Source organism: Odontesthes bonariensis, chromosome 18, assembly GCF_027942865.1.
Source record: "Odontesthes bonariensis isolate fOdoBon6 chromosome 18, fOdoBon6.hap1, whole genome shotgun sequence".
NCBI classification, from domain to species: domain Eukaryota; kingdom Metazoa; phylum Chordata; class Actinopteri; order Atheriniformes; family Atherinopsidae; genus Odontesthes; species Odontesthes bonariensis.
The window spans coordinates 1402690-1420906 of NC_134523.1; the positions used below are offsets into that span (position 1 = coordinate 1402690).

At 48.4% G+C, this 18217-nt stretch overlaps 1 protein-coding gene across 3 annotated transcripts in view; it reads left to right on the forward strand.

Moving 5' to 3' along the window:
• epha10 (EPH receptor A10) overlaps positions 1–18217 on the forward strand; it is a 226928-nt gene that overhangs the window by 163264 nt on the left and 45447 nt on the right. For all 3 annotated transcript variants that reach the window (XM_075450393.1, XM_075450394.1, XM_075450395.1), the window contains exon 6: positions 12937–13061. In XM_075450393.1, coding sequence (XP_075306508.1) covers positions 12937–13061 — 125 coding nt within the window. The remainder of the gene's footprint in view (positions 1–12936; positions 13062–18217) is intronic.

Consider the following 18217-nt stretch of genomic DNA (forward strand, 5'->3'; position numbering starts at 1 on the left):
TTAAAGAGAAAAAAATAAATAAAAATAGAATAAAAATTAAAAGCAATCAAAGAAGAGGGGAAAAATAAAAAATATAAACTCAACCATAAGCACACCGAAAGAGAAATGTTTTTAACCTGGATTTAAAAGTGCTTAAATCATTAAACCGAATGATGATCCGCACAGAATTCGATGGATTCTGGTCCATTTCATAGATGTCTGCTATGAGCATCGTGCCCTCCCCAACATGGCCGACATATCTTTGTATGGTGGCAGCATACATCAGCCATTGAGATGTGGAGGTTTGCTGTATCTGTGAGCAGCTCCCCATGAAGACTTATCACCATCAGAACCCGCTGACCTTTATAAATACTGCAGCAGGGATTTGGGAGCACATCCCCCCCCCCCACTCTCACCTTTCCCACCTCATCATCTCTTTATTACTCTGTGCTTTTTCTTAACCTCCCCCTCCCCTGGTATCCTCATCCCTTCTTTTTTTACACTCTATTTCCTTCCTCATTTCCTCGTCTGGACCGTTTCTGGTCCTCACTATTCTGAGAAGCTGATCTCTGTCTGCAGCGTCTCTTCCTGCCATCTTCTGCCTCTCTGCTCCTCTCTGCTCCTCGCTGCTCCTCGCCGTCCTCGCCGTCCTCGCTGTCCTCTCTGCTCCTCGCCGTCCTCGCCGTCCTCGCTGCTCCTCGCTGTCCTCGCTGCTCCTCGCTGTCCTCTCTGCTCCTCGCCGTCCTCGCCGTCCTCGCTGCTCCTCGCTGTCCTCGCTGCTCCTCGCCGTCCTCTCTGCTCCTCGCCGTCCTCTCTGCTCCTCTCTGCTCCTCGCTGTCCTCTCTGCTCCTCGCCGTCCTCTCTGCTCCTCTCTGCTCCTTGCCTCTGCTCCTCGCCGTCCTCTCTGCTCCTCGCCTCTCTGCTCCTCGCCGTCCTCTCTGCTCCTCGCCGTCCTCTCTGCTCCTCGCCGTCCTCGCTGCTCCTCGCCGTCCCCGCTGCTCCTCGCTGTCCTCGCTGCTCCTCGCTGTCCTCTCTGCTCCTCGCCGTCCTCTCTGCTCCTCGCCATCCTCTCTGCTCCTCGCCGTCCTCTCTGCTCCTCGCTGTCCTCTCTGCTCCTCGCTGTCCTCTCTGCTCCTCGCTGTCCTCGCTGCTCCTCGCTGTCCTCGCTGCTCCTTGCCGTCCTCTCTGCTCCTCGCCGTCCTCTCTGCTCCTCGCCGTCCTCTCTGCTCCTCGCTGTCCTCGCTGCTCCTCGCTGTCCTCTCTGCTCCTCGCTGTCCTCGCTGCTCCTTGCTGTCCTCTCTGCTCCTCGCCGTCCTCTCTGCTCCTCGCCGTCCTCGCTGCTCCTCGCTGTCCTCTCTGCTCCTCGCCGTCCTCTCTGCTCCTCGCCGTCCTCTCTGCTCCTTGCCGTCCTCGCTGCTCCTTGCTGTCCTCGCTGCTCCTCGCTGTCCTCTCTGCTCCTCGCCGTCCTCGCCGTCCTCTCTGCTCCTCGCTGTCCTCTCTGCTCCTCGCCGTCCTCTCTGCTCCTCGCTGTCCTCGCTGCTCCTCGCTGTCCTCTCTGCTCCTCGCCGTCCTCTCTGCTCCTCGCTGTCCTCGCTGCTCCTCGCTGTCCTCTCTGCTCCTCGCCGTCCTCTCTGCTCCTCTCTGCTCCTTGCCTCTGCTCCTCGCCGTCCTCTCTGCTCCTCGCCTCTCTGCTCCTCGCCGTCCTCTCTGCTCCTCGCCGTCCTCTCTGCTCCTCGCCGTCCTCGCTGCTCCTCGCCGTCCCCGCTGCTCCTCGCTGTCCTCGCTGCTCCTCGCTGTCCTCTCTGCTCCTCGCCGTCCTCGCTGCTCCTCGCCGTCCTCTCTGCTCCTCGCTGTCCTCTCTGCTCCTCGCCGTCCTCGCTGCTCCTCGCTGTCCTCGCTGCTCCTCGCCGTCCTCTCTGCTCCTCGCTGTCCTCGCTGCTCCTCGCCGTCCTCTCTGCTCCTCGCTGTCCTCGCTGCTCCTTGCTGTCCTCTCTGCTCCTCGCCGTCCTCTCTGCTCCTCGCTGTCCTCTCTGCTCCTCGCTGTCCTCGCTGCTCCTTGCTGTCCTCTCTGCTCCTCGCCGTCCTCTCTGCTCCTCGCCGTCCTCTCTGCTCCTCGCTGTCCTCTCTGCTCCTCGCCGTCCTCGCCGTCCTCTCTGCTCCTCGCTGTCCTCTCTGCTCCTCGCCGTCCTCGCCGTCCTCTCTGCTCCTCGCTGTCCTCGCTGCTCCTCGCTGTCCTCGCTGCTCCTTGCTGTCCTCTCTGCTCCTCGCCGTCCTCTCTGCTCCTCGCTGTCCTCTCTGCTCCTCGCTGTCCTCTCTGCTCCTCGCCGTCCTCTCTGCTCCTCGCTGTCCTCTCTGCTCCTCGCTGTCCTCGCTGCTCCTTGCTGTCCTCTCTGCTCCTCGCTGTCCTCTCTGCTCCTCGCTGTCCTCGCTGCTCCTTGCTGTCCTCTCTGCTCCTCGCCGTCCTCTCTGCACCTCGCTGCACCTCGCTGCTCCTCGCCGTCCTCGCCGTCCCCGCCGTCCTCGCCGTCCCCGCCGTCCTCGCCGTCCTCGCCGCTCCCCACCGCTCCCCACCTTCTCTTACGGATCCGTGTTTGTTTTCTAAGCACAGTAAGCCTGTTAGTAATGGCTCTTTTTTGTTACCCGGCACCTCGGGGGCCCTGAGAGCCTGGAGGATTTTAGGCTGCGCTCAGCGACTTTGTTACTCACAAAAACACAAAAAAAGATTCACTGGGGTCAATTTATATTTATAAAAGTTCCATCCCAGCCATCAGAAACAGCATGTAAGACATTGTGACATTAAAACCAAACGTGAATAGAATTCTTTCATGTTTTTTGCACATGCACAGCGGAGGACTGGATTCCTCCCAAAGCAGATGAGGTTTTATCAAGACCTTCCAGGCCACTGAGGGGTGGGGGGAGTTTATGTGGTGTGTCTTGGAGGGGTGGATGGATAATAGGAGAGAAGCTGGAGAAACGAAGCATCGGATTTGGCGGGGGGGGTTGGGGGCTCCTCGTGCATTCGTGGATTAGGGATACATTAGGGATCCAGGTCGTGTGCTTGTTGTACACACTGTTACATCGCTTCATGCTCCATATCTGTGTTTAAGAAATGATGCGGTCATGACATCCCGCCACAGAACTGCTCCTGATGTGTGCGTTTGTGTAACCGGTGTGCGAGGGCGAGTGTGTCGGCCCCCGGTGGAGCATCCAAAGCCCTTTAGTCGAGGCGGAGAAGAAGACGGGATGCAGGAAGGCTGCAGAGATGAGGTGGAGGTGCGGGTCAGGGAGGAGGAGGGATTGGCATTTCAATATCCTGAGAGGATTACTGGCCGGGCTTTAGATGCCCGGTCCCTGCAGAGTTTCTGGGGCCTCAGAGATGGATGCATAAAGGGAGGAGAGGGGAGGGGAATGAATATAGAAGGGACGGGATGGAGAGAGCAGCATTATGAGCAGAAAGCCTTCTGGGTGAAGAGCAAAAGGGACGGATTCCTCCAGAATGGCATGCAGCTGAAACTGAAAACATAGCTGAAAACTGTAGAATGGATGTCAGTGAAGGTCTGAGGCAGGTTTACAGATAAAAAGTCAAAGAGAAGCAGAGGAGGAGTAACAGATTCTGAAGACTGAAAATGAGCAGAAATGAGAGAGAGTGTGGTGGAATCTGAAAGCTATGTGATGCTAACAGTACCAAATGTTCTGAGTGTCCCAGGACAAAAGGTTCAGGTTCAGTACATGTTGTTCCACCTCTTCTCTCAGGACTGTGGTCTCATATCAGCAGGGATAAATGTCCTGACAGCATCAGTTAGTGTTTGTCCTTCAGGCTGTTTATTCTGGAGAAACTGTTGCAAATGTTCCATGTTTTCACATCTGAAAAACCACATCTGTTTGTAAGGTACAGATGTGGAACGTCTGAGCCGAACACACTCCAACCACCGATGGTGCTGTTGAACTTATGAAAACGGGATCAGGTGTCACAGAGAGCTCTTTAAAAAGTTCATTTTTATTTGTAGAAAAGATAAAAATCAAAAAGATCTTCACAACAAAAGGCTGGAACATTAAAATAACAAAATACAGCTGAGTGTCATCTGCATAGTGGGAGGACATGTCCTTAAAGAGGCAGCAGAAACAGGAAGAATAAAGGCCCCAGAACTGAACCCTGTGGGACACCGTAGGACAGAGAAGAGGAAGAGGAGCTGGACTTAGGCTGTGTTCGAAACCACATACTACATACTACATACTACATACTACATACTACATACTGCATACTACATACTCATTGATCAGACAGTATGCAGAGCATTTACCCACAATGCATTTCGCTCCTGCCCGAGCTGAAATCAGCCGGCCTGAAGCTGATTTCTCTTAAGCTCTAAACTCTGTAAACTTTAGCAACATTTGAAACATTTTCAGGTGAGAAAGTAGTCGTTTAGATCCCCAACGTGTTGAAAACCTGACAAAATACCGGCTGTTTATAATTTTGTTCCCGCGAATTCGGCGCTACTAAAGCTAGCCGCAGTGAGCAACGCACTTCCGGTTATTTTCACAAAATAAAATACCCGTTGCCTTTTATCATAGGGAAAGCCATTACCATACAATTGGTGCTTTTGTTTTGAAAACAGGAAGTGAACCTACCCTCGTTGTAGCTAGCTTGAAACTGCCGTTTTGACAGGAAATGACGATCGGCGACGTCACGTTACGTTGCATCTTGGGTAGTTTGAGTACGAGTAGTAACCTCATGATGCATACCCAACATTTAGGAGAATCTAGGATGCATCCGGGAACTTAAAAAAAGTTAAAGTTAGTAGGAGTAGTAGGAGTAGTAGGAGAAGTAGGCGGTTTGGAACACAGCCTTAGAGGCAGACAGATATGAGGGAAACCCCTGCAGAGCACAGCCGGTCATGACAGAGCCGAACGACAGAACCTGCTTTAATTCTGAAAGAACTTCACATGGATTCATATTAAAAACTCTTCATTAATGAGAAAGTTCTGTTTGTGGAACAGAGGAGGAGTAACAATGAGCAACTGTTATCTTTAAAAATCCCTCTAATGAAACCAGCTGAGCCGTTTAAAGCTGGAACTAATCGTCCGTGACGCCGATGACTGTCTCACAGTCCGAGAGCTGGACGGACAAAGAGCCTCTGATCTTTAAAGATGCTTCAGACAGACATATCTGATGAAAAGTTTTTGGTTTATTTCCCCCTGAGCAGCTGCAGAGAGGCTGTGAAAGAAGGCGATGCGCAGTGCTGCAGTACAGTGGAGCCTGTTTGATTAAAGGAGACGGGACGATGACTTCCTGGATGATTCTGACAGAGCAGTGCACGTCTCTGTTTGACTGAACGCTCATAAGTCTGCCTCTGAACGGATTTGGTGTCAGAAGCTGTTGTTTTTTTCTTCCTTTCACTGAGTGAGCTGCAAAGTGTCAGAACTCTTTGTCGTTTAGTCTCCAGCAGCCCCCCCGGCGCTCGTCCCGCCTCCGGCCCTCCGCTCGGATCCTTTAATTAGAAGTGATGGGAAGGTGAGGCTTCAGCAGGCACCAAATGAATAGAGTCATCAAGCTACTTTTCAGGACCGTAGCCCAGCCACTTAAGACGCTTTGTCACCCCGTGATGGGAATTTTAATTGCCTACCTCTTGGATTATAATTGGAGTCTATGAAGAGGCACTCTGAGAGTCCTTTGTACGTGGATTTACAGGCTGCTGCAGGATGTTTGGGAAGAACAACAAAGCTCTCTGACAGGATGTTATCCCCAGAATCAGAGGATTATTCAGGGTTTGATGCACGGCTGCTGTCAGCAGATACAGAAAGGTGAGAACTGCCTCAGACTCAGACTAATACTGGGTGAGGTCTTTATCTCCGTGTGTGGAGAGTTGGGCAGCTCTTCTGTTTGTTTTCTGCTGGAGGGGAGGGAAGGCTGGCAGCATCTCTGGGTGCTGACACTCTGACAGCAGCTGGATGAAACGTTCAGATCATCAGGCCAACACACACACTGCACCTCTAACTTTCAGTCTGTTCCTGCATCAGATCAGTTACCTGATGCTTTCAGCCTCATAGCTCTTTGTTCTTTTTGCATTTTTTGCATTAAACAGCGCTTTGACCTCGTTGCTCAGAGAATGTGAGGACGCAGGCGTCCTGTTGATCACACACTGGAAAAAAACTAAATCTCACCAAGTATATTTGTCTCATTGAGTATCTCATTACACTTAATATCAGACACAACTGCCTAACAAGCACCATTTCAGCCAGATATAGGGACTTGTTTTAATACAATACATCTGGAATATCTTGTTAAATGAAACAGTCTTGAAAACATCTTGTTTTGAGTCATATTTAACATGAAACAAGCTTTTTTTTTAATTTGAAGAGGTTTTTAAGCTAATTTCAAGATCACTTTTATCTCAAAAGTCCTAAATATCACATCTTATTTCAAGAAATCTGGACAAGCCGATTTTCACTAGTTCCATTGGCAGATTTTTTTTGCTTATTTCAAGCAAAAACGTCTTTTATTTGTTTTTTTACTTATTTTTGGAGGGGCATTTTTTCCAGTGCATGCTCAGGTTTTCCCTGAGTTTCTGCTTTAATGGGCTGCCAGTAAAGGGCAGAAACAGTGTGAACAGGCTACTGGAGTCCAGTTAAAGGAGCTGAATTATGAGTCAATCTGGCAGCTCTCTCCAGAGAGTTTGTTCTGATGTGATGAGGAAACAAAGCCGTGTTGTGGTTCTTTTTTTCCTTCTGCTGAACACTGACAGCAGGTCAATGATCCTGATGTTGCTCTGAGCTGATTATCTGCTCATGTGGGTGTCAGAAGCTGCTCTGCTGTCTGACTGAACGGCCCACTGGGGAAAGATGAAGTTAGTCTGATATCTGAACATGTTGGGAGGCTGTGATAGGTCCAACCAGCTGCCAATCATTATTACCTGAACAACCAAAGACCGTGGCACTAACCCAACATGCCAGCTGCACACATCTGCATGCATGTGTGTGTGTGTGTGTGTGTGTGTATATAGTGTGTGTGTGTGTGTGTGTGTGTGTGTGTATAGTGTGTGTGTGTGTGTATATAGTGTGTGTGTGTGTATATAGTGTGTGTGTATATAGTGTGTGAGTATATAGTGTGTGTGTGTATATAGTGTGTGTGTGTGTATATAGTGTGTGTGTATATAGTGTGTGAGTATATAGTGTGTGTGTGTATATAGTGTGTGTGTGTATATAGTGTGTGTGTGTGTGTATATAGTGTGTGTGTGTGTGTATATAGTGTGTGTGTATATAGTGTGTGTGTATATAGTGTGTGTGTGTATATAGTGTGTGTGTGTGTGTGTATATAGTGTGTGTGTGTATATAGTGTGTGTGTGTGTATATATATTGTGTGTGTATATAGTGTGTGTGTGTGTGTGTGTGTGTGTATATAGTGTGTGTGTGTATATAGTGTGTGTGTGTGTGTGTGTGTGTGTATATAGTGTGTGTGTGTATATAGTGTGTGTGTGTGTGTGTGTATATAGTGTGTGTGTGTGTATATAGTGTGTGTGTGTGTGTGTGTATATAGTGTGTGTGTGTATATAGTGTGTGTGTGTGTGTGTGTGTGTATATAGTGTGTGTGTGTGTATATAGTGTGTGTGTGTGTGTGTGTATATAGTGTGTGTGTGTATATAGTGTGTGTGTGTGTGTGTGTATATAGTGTGTGTGTGTATATAGTGTGTGTGTGTGTGTGTGTGTGTATATAGTGTGTGTGTGTATATAGTGTTTGTGTGTGTGTGTGTGTGTGTATATAGTGTGTGTATATAGTGTGTGTGTGTGTGTGTGTGTATATAGTGTGTGTGTGTATATAGTGTGTGTATATAGTGTGTGTGTGTGTATATAGTGTGTGTGTGTGTATATAGTGTGTGTGTGTATATAGTGTGTGTGTGTGTGTATATAGTGTGTGTGTGTGTGTATATAGTGTGTGTGTGTGTGTATATAGTGTGTGTGTGTGTATATAGTGTGTGTGTATATAGTGTGTGTGTGTATATAGTGTGTGTGTATAGTAATTTAACTATGAATGAGATCAGCGTCTCCACCTGACTCGTTGTCACTGAGCAGGAAAGATGTGAAGATGTGACACATCCACACATGTGCACACCGGGCCTGTTCAGAACCAGAACCGGTCCGGCTGCAGATTAAAAGTCTTCTCTTCTTCTTGGTTTCTCAGATTCCGTTGACCGGGTCCTTCTGAATACGTCAGGCAGCGAGTCTCTCCCCTCCTCTCTCCTCTCTTTCTCTCCCCTCCTCTCTTTCTCTCCCTCCTCTCTCCTTTCTCTCCCCTCTCCCCTCCTCTCCTTTCTCTCCCCTCCTCTCTCCTCTCTTTCTCTCCCCTCCTCTCTCCTTTCTCTCCCCTCCTCTCTCCTTTCTCTCCCCTCCTCTCCTTTCTCTCCCCTCCTCTCTCCTCTCTTTCTCTCCCCTCCTCTCTCCTTTCTCTCCCCTCCTCTCTCCTTTCTCTCCCCTCCTCTCTCCTTTCTCTCCCCTCTCCCCTCCTCTCCTTTCTCTCCCCTCTCCCCTCCTCTCCTTTCTCTCCCCTCCTCTCTCCTCTCTTTCTCTCCCCTCCTCTCTCCTTTCTCTCCCCTCCTCTCCTTTCTCTCCCCTCCTCTCTCCTCTCTTTCTCTCCCCTCCTCTCTCCTTTCTCTCCCCTCCTCTCTCCTTTCTCTCCCCTCCTCTCTCCTTTCTCTCCCCTCTCCCCTCCTCTCCTTTCTCTCCCCTCTCCCCTCCTCTCCTTTCTCTCCCCTCCTCTCTCCTCTCTTTCTCTCCCCTCCTCTCTCCTCTCTTTCTCTCCCCTCCTCTCCTTTCTCTCCCCTCCTCTCTCCTTTCTCTCCCCTCCTCTCTCCTTTCTCTCCCCCACCTACAGACTGACACATCTAATCAGGCCAACACGCAGGTAGCTTGTATCCATGCAACATATAATTTAGCAGTTTAGATGGAAATGAGGCTCATCCAGGTGTCTTCTCTGCACACTTCCTCCCACCAACAGTCAGAAATACTCTTTGTGTGTGTCGGTGTGTGTGTCGGTGTGTGTGTCGGTGTGTGTGTCGCTCTCTCTCTAAACACATCTCCTCCTGTTTTCTTCCAACAGTGATGTGAATGATAATAACTGCAGATAAACCTGTCTGAGACTGCAGCTGCTCAGCTGGATATCAGCTTCTTTCTCTTCTTCCATTTTCCTCCCATCCTTCCTTCATCAGGGCTCAGGTTATTGTAATAATATCTGCGATATGTTGCCACAGTAGCTGACTGTTAGAGAGTTTTCTGTATGTTTGAACACATCCAGGATGCACTGGAAAAAATCTAAATCTTACTTTGTCTCATTTCTAATCAAAATATCTCATTCCACTTAATATCAGACACAACTGCCTAACAAGCACCATTTCAGCCAGATATAGGGACTTGTTTTAATACAATACATCTGGAATATCTTGTTAAATGAAAAAGTCTTGAAAACATCTTGTTTTGAGTCGGATTTCACATGAAACAAGCTGTTTTTTTTTCATCTGAAGAGGTTTTTAAGCTAATTTCAAGATCACTTTTATCTCAAAAGTCCTAAATATCACATTTTATTTCAAGAAATCTGGACAAGCCGATTTTCACTAGTTCCATTGGCAGATTTTTTTTGCTTATTTCAAGCAAAAACGTATTTTATTTGTTGTTTTTTTACTTATTTTTGGAGGGGCATTTTTTCCAGTGTGGTGGGTACCGTCACATCAGCTGAAAACGTTGGTTGTCCATGACGATGTGTTTTTCTCACCTGTAAAAGAGCTTTAAGTGGTCAGCCGGTCCAGAACAGGCTGAACAGAGTCCTTTTTCTTTTTCCTCAGCTGTCATTTTGTTAATACTCCACCATGTTCATGCACAGCCTTGGACTCGTGCCAGAGTTATTCTGTGGAAGCAGAGCCTCCACCCTCTGCCTGCACTTATTATCCGGCTGTTCTGGAACCAGTCAACAGGAAAATGCAGGCTTGCAGTCCTGTAGAACCAGGACTTTCTCACAGAGCCCAGCATTTGCTTAAAAAGAAAAGTCTTTAAGCCTCTTTTGAAGTCGCCCAGTGGTTGCGGAGCTCTCAGATAGACCGGGAGAGAGTTCCAGAGACGGGGGGCAGCCACTGAGATCTCCCATGGTCCTTAATCTGGATCGAGGAAGGTGGAGGAGGTTGCAGTCTTGTGATCGTAGAGATCTGGTGGATGAATGTGGAATGAGAAGGTCCTTCAGATAATCTGGTGAGGTTCCGTTTAAGCATTGATGGGTGATGAGAGCAATTTTGTACTGAATTCTGTAAGTGACAGGAAGCCAGTGCAGATCATGGAGAATAGGTGTAATATGGTCAGATTTACGAGCTCTCAACAGAACCCTGGCTGCACATTACGCAGAGCCAGAACCAAGTGGTTTGAACTGAAAAATGATGTGTCCTCTGCAGAATATCTGAACAGTTCACACGTTTGTAAAGACTTTTTTTATTTCAGCTTGCAAAAAGTTAACAAAGACAAAAAGTTTAAACTCACATTTAAAGTCACGCACGTGGCAACGTGCACTCCCCTGGGATGTGGGAACCTCTGATAGAGATACTGGGCTGAGGCCCCGGGGAGCAGAAGAAAGAGGAATGAAATGTTCCCGTTCCTGTGCTGTCGGTGTTTAACTGCAGCATGAAGCCGGAGGTGTGAGCTGAGGGGATCATCACTGCTGGCTCTCCTCCAGCATCTGAGCCCGAGCAGGCCTGACAGATACAGCTCACTCAATCACTGCTGTCACCAGCTCTTACACTCTGCACGCTCACATGCACGCTCACATGCACGCTCACATGCACGCTCACAGGCACGCTCACAGGCACTCACCCTCTTTAATATTCACGGGCGCAGGGAAGGCTGCACGCAGCCAGGAGTCCAACAATGAAAGCTACTCCTGACAAGATGGATGTCATCTCAGAGGCCTGCAGGGACCGGCGGAGCCCCGAGGGCCCCGATGCAGACGGAGTGGTGTCGGCAGGAGGAGAGATAAGCAGGTGAGGAGCCTGAGGAGGCAGGAAACACACCGAGGAGCGTGAGATGCTCAGGCCTGCCGCCGCCGCCGCCGCCGCTGCCGCTGCTGCTGCTGCTGGCGCCTCCGGGGACAGACGCTCGCCTGTCTGTCTTCTTTGATAACGACACAGAGATGCAGCCACTGCCATTTTGGGCCAAAGTTTCATCAGAAACCCGACAGAGACCTGAGCACAGAGACCTGAGCAGAGCTACGATAACCTGGCAGCTTTTAGTGGTGACGCCGCTCATGTGAGTCCACCTCCAGCAGAGTGACAGTTTACAGCTGGACACACGGCTCTGCTGCTGAAACACGAAGCAGATGCACACCTCTGTTCCTGCTGAGGGATGTGTGGGTCTGTTCGGCCGCTGTACAGGTGAAGTCACTGGATTTGTTCAGCTGCTGTCTATAATTCTTGATGTTGTTCTTTCATCACAGAGTCTTTAAAGTCTGAAAGCCATCTTCCTGGTCAGTGATTGGTTGGGTGTGCTGGACCTGATCAGTGTCAGTAAGGGGGTGATGAGGTAGGACGCGGATGCAGACTTTGAGGATGAAAAGAAAACTGGGATTTATTCACAGAAAAAACAAAGTACAAACAAAAGGCGCGGCTGAGCCAGATAACAAAGAAACCTAAACTGTGGACTCAAAAAACACATTAACAAGAATAGGAGCAAACAAACAACTTAGCATGGCGTGGATAAATACTTAACTTCAAAAAGACAAGACGTGGCGTGATGGTGCACATGTATGGTGCAAGGATCTCACGATAACTGAAAGCAAACAGGGAACCTAAGTACTGTGGGGAACTGATGAGTGCAGGTGACGTGAATGAAACTAATGACCTGAGTGAGGGGGAAAAACAATGACTGAAAAAGACTGAAAAGCAAAACCTGGACATAAACTGAACACCAAAACGTAACCCTAAAACATAAAACTTAAGACATGAGTCCCATGGCGTGACAATCAGGAGCTGTTTGTGTCGGTCACATGATTAAAAACATCACCTGAGTGCTTCCACAGCAGAGCTGGGGAGGCTTACTGCCCACAGGGCCTCCATGTTACATGTGAAAGTCAGAGTGTGTGTGCGTGTGGGAGTGCAGAAAGCATTTCAGATGGCAGCCTGCATCCATTTCATCCCTCGCTTACTGAGCCAAACCAACACTCACCACCACTTCCTGCCATGCCACCCTGTGTGTTGAAGTGTGTTGAAGTGTGTGTGTGTGTGTGTGTTGAAGTGTGTTGAAGTGTGTGTGTGTGTGTGTGTGTGTGTGTGTGTGTGTGTGTGTGTGTGTGTGTGTGTGTGTGTGTGTGTGTGTGTGTGTGTTGAAGTGTGTTGAAGTGTGTGTGTGTGTGTGTTGAAGTGTGTTGAAGTGTGTGTGTGTGTGTGTGTGTGTGTGTGTGTGTGTGTGTGTGTGTGTGTGTTGAAGTGTGTTGAAGTGTGTGTGCTGGGCTCAGCCTGCTCGTCCAATCGGACGAGACAGACAATTTCTGAGACAGACGTTGGAATAAGTGACAGAAAACTTCTCACACCTGAACTGCACCCCGTTATTCCCTCAGTTTTTCCCTGACAACTCACTTTATACTCCGTTAAACGTGCTTTAATTAGCAGCTAAGCGCACGTGGGCGGTGTTGCTGATTACTGGGCTCTGTGCAGCCTGTCCACTAATGAAACTGTTTTTGAGTAGAGGACATTAAATTAGGAGAGCTTTGTTTAGATAATTCATCTCTGTGATGATCAATGACGCCACAGAACTTCTGTTTGGTTCAGAGTCGCTGCAGAGCTTCAGTCCGTGCACGCCGGCTCTGATTGACGGTCAGTGAGACTGATGCATCTCTTCTTCTTGTGTTCTCTCGTGTGAGCGTAGACCCGCTCTCTCACAGCTGTGTGCACACTGAATGAGCTCACCTTCCTCCCCTCTCCTCTTCCTCTGCAGCGCCGTCTCTGATCAGCGAGCTGCGAGCGGAGAAGATCGAGCAGAAGAGCATCACCTTGGTGTGGAGGGAGCCATCTTACCCCAACAGCAGCCGCACCGAGTACGAAGTCAAGTACTACGAGAAGGTAAAAGATCTGCTTACTGTTCCCTTAACTCTAACCCCAACCCCAACCCCAACTCTAACCTAACCCTAACTCTAACCCTAACCTAACCCTAACTCTAACCCTAACTCTAACTCTAACCTTAACCCTAACCCTAACTCTAACCCTAACTCTAACCCTAACTCTAACCCTAACTCTAACCCTAACTCTAACCCTAACTCTAACCCTAACTCTAACCCTACTCTAACCCTAACTCTAACCCTACTCTAACCCTAACTCTAACCCTAACTCTAACCCTAACTCTAACCCTAACTCTAACCCTAACTCTAACCCTACTCTAACCCTAACTCTAACCCTAACTCTAACCCTAACTCTAACCCTAACTCTAACCCTAACTCTAACCCTAACTCTAACCCTAACTCTAACCCTACTCTAACCCCAAACTCAACCCCACTCACCCCGACCTTAACTCCACCCACCCCAACCTTAACCCCGCTCATCCCGACCTTAACTCCGCCCGCCCCGACCTTAACTCCACCCGCCCCAACCTTAACTCCACCCGCCCCCACCTTAACCCCGCTCGCCCCGACCCGAGCACCGCCCGCCCCAACCTTAGCTCCACCCTCCCCAACCTTAACCCACTCGCCCTGACCTTAACTCCACCTGCCCCAACCTTAACTCCGCCCGCCCCAACCTTAACCCCACTCGCCCCAACCTTAACTCCGCCCGCCCCGTCCTTAACTCCACCCGCCCCGACCATAACTCGGACCGCCTGGAACTTAACCCCACCCGTCCTGATTAAAAAAAACCCCCCTTCCTGCTCTCCTTTTCTCATCCTCTTCTCTATCCTCTCCACCCACAACACATGACACACACGGATACGGACCTTGTGTCTAACACACCCACTTTTTAAAAAATATAGATCCAGAAATGCACGGAGTTTCCCACGGCCTCCTGAGTTACTCCAAGACCATCCCAGCACACGCAGCAACCATCAGTTAGGTCCTGAGCGACAGTGCACCTCCCTTGGCACCTATACCAAACTCCATGGTGGTTGAACAGGAGTCCGAACTGGGACATCACGTAGGAGGGGGCCATTGAGCCTAACCCCAACCCCAACTCTAACCCTAACTCTAACCTTAACCCTAACCCTAACTCTAACCCTAACTCTAACCCTAACCCTAACCCCTAACACACAGATGTGTCAGACAATCTGTCGGGAGCCGAACGCAGGGCCCTCACAGAACTTAAGCCTGGTTTATAGTCGGTAACGCAAGACGCAACGCAAGACGCAAGCCGCAACGCAAGCCCTTGCGCGGTTGCAAGCCCCCCCTTGCGTGCTTGCGTGTGTCACCTCAATTTTCTAAACTTCACGCAAGACGCAAGCGCAAGCCACTGGCTGTGGTCGAAAACACAGTGCACTTCACTCCTGCCCGAGCCGAAATCAGCCGGCCTGAAAAGCTGATTTCCCTTAAGCTATAGGCTAAACTCTGTAAATATATAACTGTAGCAACATTTGAAACATTTTCAGGCGAGAAAGTAGTCGTTTAGACCCCCAAGGTGTTGAAAATCTGACAAAATACCGGCTATTTACAAGAAGAAGAAGAAGAAGCATGAATCTATGGAAGAGAGACTTGCCAAAGAGCTCCTGGCGGTGAATTTCCTTTCATCATAGTAGGCTTGTCATTGAAAAAACCCGCTGCTCCACCTACTGTCCTGGCGGTGAATCACCACGCAGCACACGCAACCGCCGACAAAGCAAAATGAAGCATAAACGTCTCGAGCCATTAACATACGCGCAAGACGCAAGCGCAAGGGCAGTTAAAAGAAGTATAACTCAGCCTTTACTCAGAACCACAATATCATCATCAAACCCACCGACAAAGGTTCCAAAATAGTCATACTGGACAGACAACAATATCTCATAGAAGCCCACAGACAACTTCATAATGTAAAATATTATAGACCTTTAGATACTCCCATTCAACTTCAAACCCAGACAGAACTCCGGCAAATAATTCAAACACTTAGAAATAAAAAATACATCTCAGCCAAACAAACAGACTTCTTATTTGGACCCGACAACCCACGACCCCGTTATTTTTATTTACTGCCAAAAATTCACAAAGATCCACAAACCTGGACCATTCCCTATGAGGTTCCTCCTGGTAGACCCATAGTCTCAGATTGTAACAGTGCCACCTACAACATTTCACAGTATATCGACCATTTTCTAGGTCCCCTCTCCACCCAACACCCCAGCTACATCCGTGACACCTATCATTTCCTTCAAACCATAAGGCCCATGGTTGTCCCCCATTCAGCACAACTCTTCACGATAGACATTGTTAGCCTATACACAAACATCAACACCCAACTAGGCCTTCAAACCCTCACTACCATCTTTCAGAACCACCCAGACCCCAAAAGACCGGACAAGGAACTCTTACAATTAATCTCACTCTGCCTCAATAACAACGATTTTGTGTTCAATAACCAGTTTTATTTTCAGATTAATGGGACAGCCATGGGCCAAAGATTTGCCCCCTCCTATGCTAATCTTTATATGAGCGAGTGGGAGCGGGAAGCCCTCCAAAAGTGTCCCCTACAACCCACTTTATACCTCAGATGTCTGGACGACATATTTGGAATTTGGCCCCACGATTCCTGAATTTATCAATATCCTAAATAACCATCACCCCTCCATTACAGTTAAATACACAATAAGCCCAACTCACATAAACTTCTTAGACACTACAGTTTTCCTCAGGCCATCCAATACAACTCAACAATCATTATATACCACAGTTTATTTCAAACCCACGGATACACATGCTTTACTCCATAAATCCAGCTATCATCCCAAACATACATTTCGAGGCATTATCAAATCACAAATCATCAGATACTACCGGATTTGCACAGATATTCAAGATTTTCACATAGCCACCAGTACCCTCTTCAAAAGCCTCAAAACCGGAGGTTATTCCAAACGCTTCCTCCGTACCATTAAATGGGACACCTTGGCCTCTCTCGCTCCCACTCGCTCCTCCTCCCCTCCCCACCCCAATCCCCCACCCCAGGTCCTTGGATCCAGGCCGTCTCAAAGCCCTCCTCTCGATATTACCCTCCCACCCTGCCCTAACCATGACCTTCTACCCCATCTCCCTACCAACCCTAACCCTAATCCTACTGATAGGTCCCCACCACCTTTCCTCGACCTTAACCCTAACCCCTTCCCCTACCCTAACCAGGGTCTGTATCCCTCCCTTTCTTTCTCCTAAACCCAACCCTAAGCCCAACCCCAACCCTAACACTAACCCTCCCTCCCTAACCCTAACCCTTTTCCTAACCCTAAACCTCTTCTTTTCCCTAACTTCCTCCCCTCCAACCCAATCCCTTGGACGGAGACGGCCCGGACCCACCTCATACACATACACACAAACATACATACCCTACACCACACACACCTTCCTCACCACCACATCTCATACCATTTGTCTCCACCTTTTCACACCAAATCACTGGTTTACACAGATTAATAAAACATAACTTCTCTAGACTGCAGCTCCAACACCCCATTTTCAAAAACCACCAGATCATCTCAGCCTATAGAAAACACAAAAGCCTTCAATCCATCCTCACCAGATCCAAATACTCAGATCATAGACCCATACCCCAACTCAAACATAACCACTTTTATAAGAATAGGAAATTCATCCATAACCCACATCTTGACACAGCTTTTCCCATCCTAGGCTCCTTATCCATCACCACCACCAACGCAGTTTACATCATTACATGCACACTTTGCCACAAACATTACATTGGGGAGACGAAACACTCAATCCACACCCGCCTCTCCCAACACCTCTATAACATTGGGGAAGGTCGACTCAACACCCCTCTGGTCCAACATTTTCAATCCCATTCATCCACTCACCTGATCATATCCGGTCTACAGAACAACGACCGTTGGACTTGTGGGCAGAGGAAGAGAGCGGAGAAGATTTGGATTCACAGGCTTGGGACCACGCACGGTCCTCTCAAGCCTGTGCCTGCATTTTATGTGACCACGCGGATCCCAATATTTTAACAGACGATATGGCAGAGGGGATAGAGCCCCGGGTCTGCCATACGGCGGACCGGGGTTCGATTCCCCTCCAGAACAAGATGTTTTAATTTTTATTTTTTATTTTTTAACTTTATCTTAATTATTTATTTATTTATTTGATTTAATTTATATTTATAGGTAGAAATAGGGTACCCTTTGTTACTAACTTTTATTACCTTTTTATCGTGTGTTTTATTGTGTGAGTTTTAGCACTTTTTTACTATTAGCACTTAATCAAGCACTTTACTAACTCAAGCACTTATGGGTCCCCTACTCCTCCCCTTGGTATTCTCTTTTAAATTAATTACTTGTTGTATTTTTTATCTCTTTCTTAGTTAAACTACAAAAAACATAAAAAACAAACTATCACAGAGGAACTGCTACACTTGAAGGCACATTCCTGCTATCCTTCCTTTTTTTATTTAGAATAAGTTTTATTTCTTGGGATCCGTGTGGCCCTGGCCGGGGGTTGATCCGGCGCTGCGCCCCCTCCTGGGGGTGCGGCTGTTGGACCACACCCCGGCATTGATAGACTTTGACCGCTGCAGGCCCCTCTCTTTCCTCTGCCCAGGTGCTCTGCCTGGGGATCGAACCCTGACCTCTGGTGGGGGAGAACACCTTTTTTACCTTTTTACTATCCTTCCCCACAGTTCAGTTGGCCAGTGCACATGATTTTAACCCAAACCTATAACCCTAACCCCAACCCTAACTCTAACTCTAACCCTATCCTTAACCCTAACCCTAACTCTAACCCTAACCTAACCCCAACCCTAACTCTAACTCTAACCCTATCCTTAACCCTAACCCTAACTCTAACCCTAACCTAACTCTAACCCTAACCCTAACTCTAACCCTAACCTAACCCTAACCCTAACTCTAACCGAGTACGAAGTCAAGTACTAGGGTACTTGACTTCGTACACAAACTCCTTAACTGTGCAACATCTCTCTGGTCTGGTTATGACATGGGAGTCTCTGATCACAAAGTTATTTATTTGGAGCTTCCCTTTCTGGACCGTACCACCAATCCAAAGCGGAAGATTTCTTTTAGAAATCTGAAAAAGATC